Raw genomic sequence first — 12,961 nt, 5'->3', positions numbered from 1 at the left:
TCTCCACCTACTCCCCGTGCCTACTCCAGTCTCTGTGCCCTCTCCAACTACTCCCTGTGCCTACTCCAGTCTCTGTGCCCTCTCCAACTACTCCCCGAGCCTACTCTAGTCTCTGTGCCCTCTCCACCTACTCTCTGTGCCTACTCCAGTCTATGTGCCCTCTCCACCTACTCCCTGTGCCTACTCCAGTCTCTGTTCCCTCTTCGCCTACTCCAGTCTCTGTGCCCTCTCCACCTACTCCCTGCACCTAGTCCAGTCTCTGTGCCCTCTCCACCCAACTACTCCCCCCCAATATCTGTGCCTTAATCACCTCTCATCCCCCACTGTTCAGACTAATATTATTAGCCCACCAGCCTGATCTCCCTTCGAGTCCGGAGTATGCAAGTGAGAATCTCAGGCAGGAATGTCTCTTTACCCTGCAGTGATGTATGTAGAACAGACTGGCCGGCTCGGGGCACAGTTAAAGCGAGTATTTATTTGGTACAATGATACAAAAACAGTGCAATTCATTAAAAACAAAACAGATCCTCAATGAAACTAACACACACATGGTGCCGACTGAGAGTGCAATGCAGAACTTTGTCTTCTGTGAGACTCCCTGCAGATTCATAGCAAAGCTTATTTACATTGTAATCTGCTCCCAAAAATCTATATATTTTATCATTGTTTTCTGCGTTACACACACGTAGCTGTGGTTTCTCCATAGTACTGGGGCTACTCAACGTGCACCCCTAAATAGCATCTTACCAAACTGCTTAGTGACCCCCCCCCGGGAGTAACAGAAGAATAGGATAACATTTGTCAGCGTCTATTTATTATATTCATAGATTTACAAACATCTAATTTCCCCAAACAGTTTTAATGGGTCAAAGAATCAAAATCAAAACTTAGATGAAATAATTTTTGGACACAGAAATGGTTTCGGAAAACCGGACTCGGCGAGAAGAGAAAGCCGACCAGGAAATGATCACTTTGAATTACATTTGGCCGTTCTTAAACCTCAGAATCTATTTTTTCATCAGTCCGTTCAGCAGGTCGATGGGCAGAGGGAAGACGATGGTGGAGTTCTTCTCAGAGGCGATGGTGGTCAGCGTTTGTAGGTAGCGCAGCTGCAGGGCGGCTGGGGATTCGGAGAGGACCATGGAGGCTTCTTTCAGGGCACGGGAGGCGTTCATCTCCCCCTCTGCTGCTATGACCTGGGGGGTAATTAAAATTGGAATTTAAGCCTTTCATATGTACCGCTTATTACTTGATTAAAGGGTTGATTCCATTTTTTAGTATGTTATAGCAGGGGTCCCCAACCTTTTTTACCCATGAGCCACATTCAAATGTAAAAAAGAGTTGGGAAGCAATACAAGCATGAAAAAGTCCCTTGGGGTGCCAAATAAGGGCTGTGATTGGCTATTTGGTAACCCCTATGTGGACTGGCAGCCTACAGGAGTCTCTACTTGGCACTATACTTAGTTTTTATGCAATTAAAACTTGCTTTCAAGCCTGGAATTCAAAAATAAGCACCTGCGTTGAGGACCGTGGAGAGCAACATGTTGCTCATGAGCTACTGGTTGGGGACCACTGTGTTATAGAATGGCTAATTCTAAGCAACATTTCAATTGGCCATCATTTTTTATTTTTTATAATTAATTGCCGCCGCCTTCTAACTCTTTACAGCTTTGTAATGGGGGTCACTGACCCCATCTAAACAAATGCTCTGTAAGGCTACACATTTATTATTATTGCTACTTTTTATTACTCCTCTTTCTATTCAGGCCTCTCCTATTCATATTCCAGTCTCTTATTCAAATCAGTGCATGGTTGCTAGGGGAATTTAGACCCTAGCATACTGGTGGCTGAAACTACAAACTGGAGAGCTGCTAAATAACTTAAAAACCACAAATAATAAAAAATGAAAACCAACTGCAATTTGTCTCAGAATATCACTGTCTACTTCATACTAAAAGTTGTTTTATAGGGGAACAACCCCTTTAAATACACATCCCACCCTAGAAGTGAGCCCCCTGGTTTAACAGTATGATATACAAGTGCAGAACGTGCGCTGTTTATACTTATGGCTGCCAGCAGTGTATAAATAGATCCAGGGAGAGGCGCTGGGAGGGGTCACATTCAGGAACAGGAGGGTAATACAATAGAAGCGCTTACATGGACTTTCTCCAAGTTTCTCTCCTCCCCACATAGTAGGGCTTAATGTAATTCTATTAAAATAACATTTGCCGGTTTCTATTGAACATTTCCTGTACAAAGGGAGTTGTCACAGTGACATTTGGGTGCATCAGTAGCACCACTGCCTTTATGTTGCTTTCTGGGGATATTACCTTGGCTCGGGCTTCCCTTGCAGCCTCTGCTTCTGCCGCCATCGCTCTCTGCAACTGAATGGGCAGCTTCACATCCTTAATCTCTACTCGCTCCACCTTGATACCCCAGTCATCTGTTGCAACATCCAGCGTGGACTGGAAATGGAAACCAAAAGAAATTTAGCCATAGAAGAGATGGATTTGATGTACCCCCTACTTTAAATCATAAGGATATTAGAAGTCACTGAGGGGTTCTGTGCCCATATAAAGGCAGGAGGTAAAACTAGAGGAAAATCATATGTTCTATGCTCCTTATTTCTCAGTCACCACAGGTCTGCACCACTTACTTGCATGTTATGGGCAATCTCTTCTCTGTCAGAGAGGATCTGGGACAGGTTCTTAGTCCCCAAGACATTTCTCAAGGTGGTCTGAGCCAGGAGACGGGTGGCAGAGTCTGCGTTGGTAATATTTGCCACTGCCAGGGTAGCATCATTGACCCGGTAGTAGACAACGCCATCTACACTGACGGTGACTGAGTCCTTTGTCAGGATCTAAAGGGAAAATATAATGGGGGGGAAATGACTTGTTTATGGAGCACAAATGGAATGTCAGTTACTATGTTGCTCATGAAGGGGCCCAGGGTTTGCATGTTACCTCTTGGGGAGGGATGTCAAATGAAATGGTCCTCATATCCACATTGATGAAGCTGTCAGTGCAGGGGAGAACGAAGAACAGACCTGGGAAAGAGACAGCGAGAATGGGAAGTAGTTGGAGTCTAAGCTTGTACCCAATCAGTGAGCTTTAATATGTCTAGTGCAGTTAACACATGAAAGTAATCGAATTGGTCAGGATACTAACCTGGTCCCTTTGCTCCACCTTGCAGGATACGTCCGAGTCTGAAAATGATAGCTCGTTCATATTCCTTAATAATCTGTAACGATAAAGCCCCCGGTTAGTCTAAGTCAGCCCCCCATATTTCCTACCATTGTTTTTTACTCTCCTCTAAAAGAACGGTGTTCTCCAAAGACAAAAGCTACAGCCTGTGGATATCATTGATGCCTTATCTATGTTTTTAAGGTATTATGGGAATTGCCGAACTGCTGTAGTAGATATGTGTGCCAAGCAGTATGGCAGCTTCTCTGCTGCAAGTGTAAATGCCGCCTTACCTTTATGCACATCCATATTGATATGGGGAGGGTGAGGATTGTGAAGATGAAGGACAGAATCACCAAACACCAGCCGCAGCATCCAAGCCCGCCCTCCGAAATAGCTGCAACAGATACTCAGAGTTTAGTCGCCGCTTAAACATCATCACCCCCCATAGGCCTAAACAATAGAATGTAAAGCACCAACATATTCTGCTGCCCTGTACAACAGAAGAACCTCACCCCTTTCAGTATAAACATATCCGCTCCCATTTGGATCAGGTCCAACTCGCCCCATATGATCCCATGTGCCTGAGCATTAGGGTTCCTTCGTTGTTATTTGGAATCTGAGATTCCTTATTTAATTAGCAGGCTTTTATGCTGGGAGAAATGCCCACGAGGGCATCGTGGGTGGAGAGCCCTTTGATAATGGATTTGTTTAATCACACTAAAAGCCCCTTATCCAGGGTCTGTCCTTTTGTACATCTCCAGCAGGAACATTTCATGAACAAACACTTGAGTGTTTTTAGCTTTAACGCTCCATTAGCCACTGCATGGCCTAAATGGCATCAAGTAGGGATGGGGTGTGAGTCCGATTGGTTAATCTCCAGGCACCAATTAAAATATTGCCTCCATAGATGAACATCAGGAGGGCCTTAGTGTGACTGTAAATTAGTGACCAGGTAAAGCTAATCCCTGACACTAGAATCAAAATCGGCACTCGGAGCACTTCGTTTTCCGAAGTCACCTGAAGTTGCCTCACGAGGAAACTTTGGGCGACTTCGGAAAACGAATCGATCCGACTGCTATCCCACCGGCGATTTAGATGCTAGCCGGCGGGAAGGCAGTTCATAGAGATTAGTCACCCCTTCTTTGTACAGTGCTACAGGCACGGGCGCTCCACCAATGAGGCGAGTTTTGGCACTCGCCTCAGGCAGCAGCGCCAGCAATGGCTCTCCTGGTAACTAAGAGACAAATTTCTGCTTTCCAACCCGGAAATTCAGCTCTTCTAGTGCAGAGAGCGCAATCGCGTTCTCTGCACTAGCGACGTGGACCACCCCGACCCCTCTGGTGCAATGTGGACCACCCCGACCCCCTCGGGCACTGAAGAGGTGAGTGCCGTGGAGAGGGCAGCAAAAGGAAGGTTGCCTCAGCGGCAAAATTACCAGGATCGCCCCTGGCTACAGAGACAGCGACCCAAGCCTGCTGGTTGCTTTGACTTGCGTTAGTCTGGAGAGCAAATCCACAGCCCAGTTATCCTCCTCTTACTATTGGTAACGTCATACCGAGGTGACTAAGGAGCCGCAAGCACACAGTGAGTGAGTCAGACAATAGAGTGTAAGGCAAAACCTTATTGGAAACCTGATTTGTTTAGTGTAAACACTTAGCCTAAATTTAGGATTGTTTTGTATTGATACAAATGGGGTGCAGGAGAGTTGCTATACTGGGAGTGCTGGGAGTTACTGTGCATTGCCAGGAGCTACAGTGCGAAATGAAGGACAAAATCTTATCAGGTTATTGTCCCCAGCTAGAGGCAATTACCAGGTGCAGTTGTTGCGCTTACGTCCAATCACATTTCAGCAATGATTTCCCCAGCATACCACATGACAACAATACGTGCCACCCTTACCTATGTCACTGGGTGCAGACTAAGAATCAGTCCCAAAGTCCCAGCATTCAGCACTAGAACCAAGCCCTGCAAAGCTTACAATCTTACATACAATCTGACTCTGTGAGATTTGATGATTTTAAGTCAATGGCCACAACTGTAGTTTTTGGACTTTTCCAGTTGAAGTCCCCACTTTGAGGTCCAAAAGGTAGTCAGGCCCCCCGTAGCCATGGTTCTGAGGCTAAAGCCCCTAACTCTAAAGTCCAAAAGGTAGTCAGGCCCCCTGTGTTCATTGTTCCGAGGATGAAGCCCCTTACTCTGAGGTCCAAAAGGTAGTCAGGCCCCCTATAGCCATGGTTCTAAGGCCCCTCAATTTGAGGTCTAAAAGATAGTCTGGACCCCCTAGCCATGTTTCTGATGCTGAAGCCCCTAACTCTGAGGTCCAAAAGGTAGTCATGCCCCCCGTAGCCATGGTTCTGAGGCTGAAAACCCAACTTTGAGGTCCAAAAGGTAGTCAGCCCCCCCCTAGCCATGGTTCTGAGGCTAAAGCCCCAACTTTGAGGTCCAAAAGGTAGTCAGGTCCCCTTAGCCATGGCTCAAAGCCTATATAGAACTACACCTAAGCTCTTAGACCACAAAGTCCATATTAACCTTCAAGATAATTTGAGGTGCCTTACAACTTAGAGGGGGTTTCGTGGTCCAAGGAGGGTGAAAGAGGAGAATTTTAAAGGCCATATCACGTCTTGTGTCTTTCATGCACAGCATGATGATAGATTGTTAGCCTGATTTACAGAGCAGGGTAATTGGGTCACCAGCATTATTAAATTAAATCTAACTGAATTATATTATATATCTCAGAATTCTACAGGGCATTCAGATAGAGCCATGCACTGAGCATGAATCTTGCCCTCTGAGTACAATATCATTACCTGCAACTCAAGTAATTATTATATTTGGGTCTAGGGTGCAGTGAGCCCCCTAACATTGTGCCTTTCCTCCTCGTTTAAGAAGAAAGGTGCCACCAGCATTAAGGTTTAGGGAGTTAAATGGTTTCTTCCTGAAAACTAGCAACCGTTTCGTATAGGAATATTGACTTTTAAAGGGGAATTCCACCCACAATGTCTTTTCACAAAGCTAGACAAGATATATGGCGTCTGCTGTTTTCACCCTGTGACTTGCGGCAGTGGCCCCAGTGTGGTTGCGCCATATAACCTTTACAATAAATTAATTCAGAATGGGCAACTGAGCCTCCCTCTTCCTAAAGCTGCAAGCAGAGCCATTGAGAAGCCACATCCTTGACTATAACAAATAAATAATGAAGACCATTTGAAAAGTTGCTTAGAATTAGCCATTCTATAACTCGGTAAAAGTTAACACTGATCCACATCCGCAGGAACCTGGCAGCCTCTTCTTATTGCAACATACAGATAGTTGGTTGAGTCTGATTTGTGCCCCTTCCATTGGGTTAACTAATGTACAATCCTTTGCTGCCATGATAACAATTACACCATAAAGCAGGAGTCGTTGCACTGTCACAGCCCGACTACTAATGAGAAAATATTCCTATCCTCTCCGGCTGTTGCGATATTTAATTGCATTTTGGGCTGAGACCAATGAACAACAATCTCTGAGCAAAGAATGTTGAGTCCAATATAAATAAATCATAATCAAAGTCTGCAGTCGTGAGCGTGTAAACAACAGAAACCCTGAGACGGGAATCTTCCTCCCAAGGGAATGGCTGTGTTTGTCAGGTTAGAAAGCAACATAACAGAAAGCAACGGCACTTGTGTTGTTGACAGGAACAAAAACTCATTAGGGAGAAAGTTCGTTTATAGAATGAACCTCTAAGGCAGCTCTCAAGCACTAATGAAACGCTGCCAAGAAGCCTCCACGTGATTACTGGCACCCATGTTTCTGCCTCATTCCTGTATACTGGAGACAGACAAGCCAGCCAGAGAGAACAGACTTCTACTACTTTCCTTTTGAAAGTCAGAACCAGAGAACACAAAGGAATAATTCTCCCTCCCATATGTATAAATACAAATATCAATATGGCACCTCCCTCCTCCCATATATATAAATACAAATATACAGAGAAGGAATGTTCTGGGCACACAATAAGCTATACCCTCATACTGTACTGTCTAAGGGAATCAATATGGCACCTCCTCCTCCCATATGTATAAATACAAATATACAGAGAAGGAATGTTCTGGGCACACAATAAGCTATACCCTCATACTGTACTGTCTAAGGGAATCAATATGGCACCTCCTTCCTCCCATATGTATAAATACAAATATACAGAGAAGGAATGTTCTGGGCACACAATAATCCAGGCCCAGACTGGCAATCTGTGGGTTCTGGCAAATGCCAGAGGGTCTGCTATAAGGTGCCATAGAAAGTCAGTATTTAGTGGGCTGGTGAGGGCTGATTGGGCCTCTATGTACCTGAAATGCCAGGGCCTATTTTAATTCTCAGTCCAGACCTGCAATAAGCTATACCTTTATACTGTACTTTCTAAAGGGAAACCATAGAGGAGGAAACGAGAGAAGGAATGTTCTGGGCATGTAACGTTTGGCTAAACAGGCGAGTAACTGCAGGAAGGATGTGGGTTTCAGATGCAGAAAACATTGCAGCATATTTCAGGTAAGGACCACTCTGCTAAGCTTTCCCAACTGAGGTTAAAAACCAAAAGACGTGTGGTTTAGTTTCATAACTCTGATTCCAGGTAACTGTAGAGAGATTACATTAACTATAACTGTGCCTGCATATTGGATTTCCCACCTCAGCCCACATGCACAGAAGGGGTTAAAGTTATGATTCACCTTTAAGTTAACGTTTAGTATTTCATAGAATGGCTAATTCTAAGCAACTTTTTATTTGGCCTTAATTTTTCTTTTTTTAAAGTTTTTTAATTGTTTGCCTCCTTCTTCGGACTCTTTCCAGATTTCAAATGGGGGTCACTGACCCCATCTAAAAAAAAATGCTCTGTAAGGCTACAAATGTGTTGTTATTGCTACTTTTTATTACTCCTCTTTCTATTCAGGCCTCTCCTATTCATATTTCAGTCTCTTATTCAAATTAATGCATGGTTGATAGAGGAATTTGGACGCTAGCAACCAGACAGCTGAAATTACAAACTGGAGAGCTGCTGAATAAAAAGCCAAATAAGTCAAAAACCACAAATAATAAAAAATGAAAACCAATTGCAAATTGTCTCAGAATATCCCTCTCTATATCATACTAACAGTTCATTTAAAGGTGAACAACAGATATCTTGCCTCTTGATCACATGGTGGTAAGGTGCAAGCCTGGACAATAGACGTCCTGCCATAAAACAGAACAAGAATCCAGTGGCGTAACTACTCACTGGCAGGCCCTGGTATAGGATGAGCACCTGGGCCCCCCTGTCGGGCCCTCCCCCCTATGAATTGCGTGCACTGTACAATCTCCCCCTGCCCAACCACCTACGATATCCATTATCGTGGCTCCGGTGGGCCCCAAGAGGGTGCGGGCCCAGGTGCCATCGCACCCCTTGCACCCCTGGTAGTTACGCCACTGCAAGAATCCATAGAGTCCGTATCAAAGAGATACAAGTGATGGGATGCATTGGTGTGGGTGCAGAGTCAGAAAAGGACACCCAGCTGCATCAACAAAAGGATATATGGAACATTGAACTCTATTGGATTTAATGGGGTTGTTCACCTTTAAATAAACTTTTAGTATGATGTAGTGAGTGATATTCTGAGACAATTTGCAATTGGTCTTAATGTTTTTTATTTTAGCAGTTTTTGAATTACTGCAGGGTCTGCTTCTCCTATAGTCACACCACTGTTGGCAGCACATGGAGAAGTGGAGGTTAAATGATCCAGCGGTGCCGCCAGATAGATCAGTAACAAACAATTATAATTACACTGAGTGAAACCAGAGGCCTTTGTGCCTAGAGGCAATAAGAGATCTGTTGCTAGTTGCTAACATTGTTATGGTGGAGCCGGAGTCGGAAAAACAAATTTAATGGGGTCAAAAAAGATAAAAATACAGAACTAAATGTAATACATGTGGCTATGGGGGGCCTCCAACTGGAGGGGATTGAACACAAGCAGAATATACTTAGGGATGATTGTCTGATAAGGTAAACACTACCAAGTCCATGTTCTCAGTGGCTGTCGTTAGTGGTAGGGGTTCAGGACAATGGGAACCATTATTTATATAAAATAGGGCTACCCAGCTGATGAATTTGGTGGGTCCCAGGGGGTTCTAAATTAACAAGTATTGAAGTGCTAGAGGTTGGCTGATATATATGCTGAAAAATATGGTATGGTATGCTGAACCATCTTGGTCTATGTTCCATCTTGCCCAACTATCTCTATCTTCTCCACTTTCTCCTACTGTCTCCATCTTGCCCTTCCATCACCATCTTGCTCTACTTTCACCATCTTTTCCATCTTGCAATACTGTCTTCATCTTGTCCCATCTTGTTTGGCTTTTATCATCTTCATCATCCTACTGTCTCCATCTTGTCCATCTGTCTCTATCTTGCCTTACCACCTCCAACTTGTTCTACTGTCTCCATCTTGCCCTATCACATCTTGCTCTACTTTCAACAGTTTTACTATCTTTCCCTACTGTCTCCATCTTTCCCTTTTTGTCACCATCTTGTTCTACTTTCACCAACTTTTTAATCTTGCTCAGCAGTCTCCATTTTCCTCTACTGTCTCCATCTAGCTCTACTTTCACCATCCTTTCCATCTTGTTTTACTGTCTCCATCTAACTTTACCGTCACTATCTTGCCCAACTGTCTCAATTTAGTCCTTTTGGTTGCCATCTTCTTCTATTCCTAATCTCCCCATGTCCCCTTGTCCTTGCTCTACCATCTCTATCTTCCCAATAGTGCAGATATTGTGTAGTTACTAGACTACAAGGTGTTGAAGGAAACACGAAGCTGAAGCAGTACTTGCACCATCATTGTATTTATATCGGAGTGCAATTAAAGGAACAGCTGACGACCCTCTTATATTTAAGCAACAGATTATCTTCCTTGCAGCAGTTTATACATATAAACTCAGCCTGATAAAACAAACATTCATGCACAAAGTGTAACAGGACAACTGCCCCTCCTGTTCAGCTGTGGGGGCTCAAGTTACAGACTGAGGGGTGAGGGGTCTTTAACATGTTATTATCAGCTGGGCTAAACATAGTAACATCCTCTTTTTTATATTCTACTCCCTTCAGACTTTGTTCTGCGCAATACTTACTGGAAACAAGGATGCGGTTAGGATAGTGTATAAGGGTTAGGGTCAGTGTTTTAGGGTTAGGGTCAGTTTATTAGGGTTAGGATAGTGTATCAGAGTTAGGGTTAGCTCACAGATGAATCAACAGTCATAATCTTATCTCTCCCTACTATACCTGCTATCCCACAGTCGCCCATTCTATATCCACACCCCCTAATTACCATGTCAATTTGACAAAATTTGGCAGGTTATGGAAAGTTAACACATTTCTGGGGGTTTTAGGGTCAGGTATTATGTGTTATTACAGTTTAGCTAATGAAGGGGAATTGCTCTTTAAGCTGCTAGTCTGAAGAGACCTGCTTATCTTAATTATATATTTGCTTATCTTAAATAGTTACAATTTTATCTTTGCTTATCATAAATTGTTACAATTGTAAACGCAGCTGCTGAGTATTCTGGGCTCTCTGCCAAAAGCCTTCAGAATCGTTGTATTTTTTTCTGGCTGTTCAGTGCAGGAGATCAAAGAGAAAGTCGAGACATTTCAGTTACAATCCAGGACTGCGGGTTGAGCTGTCAAAATCAGGACTGTCCCATGAAACACAGGACTTTTGGAAGGTATGATCACTGTAACCACCAATTATGCACAAATGGCTCCGGATGTGTCCCCGCTGTCCCCATAAACAGACCCTGGTGCCCCCCAGCGCTGGAGTTTGTTAGGAAACATTTATATAAACAGGAAGTGGGGCAGCCAAATTCACATGCTCCCCTGACCCAGATGAAATTCCTTGGATGGGACGCCTCACAGGCAAAGGTCACAAAGACACATTTGAGATAATCAGAAGCAATTAATGATTTAGCAAATGACAGATGTAAGTGCTCAACATTCCTGAGATGCCAATCATGGAATCATTTATGTTTGCCACTCCTCACCATGCTACGTATTTATTAAAAACTCCAGGTCCCCAAAAGCTTATAATCTAAAGTCACAGCCACACATATATTCAGTATATTGCTGCCAGCGGCGTAATGAAGTTGCATCAGCCCCCCTGTAAAAAAAACTTCAGAGGGGCCCGCGCAGCACCTTCAGCCTTACATTCCCTCCCTCCAGCCCCCACTCAGTTGTGTCCCTGCTCGCCCGACAGCTCCCCTCCGGAAAAGGTAAACAAGTGGCTGGGGAGGGGGGATATTTTAAAATATAGAGGAAGCAGACCCATAGTCTGGGATCCCCCTGTTGCCTTAGCCCCCCATTACTGTTGGGTCTGTTTCCTCTATAGTTATGCCAGTAGTTACTACTATCCAAGTGCTGATTCCCTAAATACAAGTAGCCCCCCATCTTCTCTTGTTACTTTTAACCCTTCATGAGGGGGGGATAAGGGTTAAAAAGGAGGACAGTAAGTCCATCCCATCTCCCCCCAAATGGTCAGGATCCCTGCATAGATTGTAAGCTCATGCGTAGAGAGAATATACAGCACTGCTTATACAAGTAGCACTATGTATGATAATGTATATAATATATATAATAATGTACAGTACAGACATGTAGAAGGGAAAGGCTCGTAAGAGCCGGGGGTGGTAAGTTGCTCTAATAGGATTAGCTCGCTGCCCCCTCCCTGTGGATAATAACGTACCAAAATTCCTGGAATCTGGGTTTTCCCTCCTGGACTTGAGCTCGGTGTTGTCGGCCATGCCTGTCTCACTCACTTCCACTATCAATCCCTGTGCCTCAACGGAGTTTAAAGCCCTGACTCTGTTCATAACAGACACCAGTCCCACCCAGTTCTGTCTCCCTCCCAGTTCCTCCCAGTTCCCTTATCTCAAGCAGCAGTCCTCCTCCTCCCCCTCCTCCTCCTCCTCCTACCCTCCCAGTCACTCCCAGCACTCCCAGCACTCCCAGTCACGGGATCCATCTCCTAATGTCGGGCTCTGGATCATGGAAAAAACTGCTGGGGGAAGGACGGACAGACAGAATGCAAATAAACCCATTGAGCATGTGGAATGAATATAAATAGGAAAGTTGCTTAGAATTACATTTTCTTTCATTCGGCCAAAGGGTTATTAAAAGGTAGATTCTTTAAGCACTTTTATTTAGATTTTTTTCTGCAATTCTAATGTACAAATAAGAGTCAATTGGTTTTACCCCATTGGTCAAAAAATAACCAGTCCTAAAGGGCAATGGAGGATGGAAATTTGTCTCCTGCTGAAAACCCTGAAATCCTAAAAAATACCTTCCCCATCTTACTTGCATGTCTAATATAAACAGATGTTGGTATTTTATAAATGCATGTTAATTAAAGGGTTGGTTCCCCCTGGTATGTTATAGAATGGCCAATGTTAAGCAAATTTTCAGTTGGTCTTTATTATTTTTTTTTTTTTTTTATAGTTTTCGAATTATTTGCCTTCTTCTTCTTCTGACTCTTTTCGGTGTTTCCCCATCTAAAAAATTAATGTTCTATAAGACAATTTTTTTGTTATTGCTGCTTTTTATTACCCATCTTTTAAACAGACCCTCACCTATTCATATTCCATATTCCATATTTCAGTGCATGGTTGCTAGGGTAATGTGGACCCTAGCAACCAGATGGCAAACTGTAAACTGGAGAGCTGCAGAATAAAAAGCTAAATAACTCAACAACCACAAATAATAAAAAAGCACAAGATGGAGA

At 43.8% G+C, this 12,961-nt stretch overlaps 1 protein-coding gene across 1 annotated transcript; it reads right to left on the bottom strand.

Annotated features, from left to right (window-relative positions):
• Window positions 1–455: 455 nt before the first annotated feature.
• On the bottom strand, window positions 456–12,005 carry stom.L (stomatin L homeolog). The gene is made up of 7 exons (NM_001086693.1): window positions 11,927–12,005; window positions 3,476–3,579; window positions 3,168–3,240; window positions 2,964–3,046; window positions 2,657–2,860; window positions 2,331–2,465; window positions 456–1,196 (listed from the first exon to the last, which is right to left on the bottom strand). Exons 1-7 carry the CDS (start codon window positions 11,982–11,984, stop codon window positions 1,008–1,010), a joined length of 846 nt encoding a protein of 281 aa, NP_001080162.1. The 5' UTR covers window positions 11,985–12,005; the 3' UTR covers window positions 456–1,007.
• Between the last annotated feature and the right edge of the window lie 956 nt (window positions 12,006–12,961).

This window comes from Xenopus laevis, chromosome 8L, assembly GCF_017654675.1.
Source record: "Xenopus laevis strain J_2021 chromosome 8L, Xenopus_laevis_v10.1, whole genome shotgun sequence".
Lineage (NCBI taxonomy): Eukaryota > Metazoa > Chordata > Amphibia > Anura > Pipidae > Xenopus > Xenopus laevis.
Note: the sequence above shows the minus strand (reverse complement) of the source record. Positions and strands in the feature narration are given on the sequence as shown.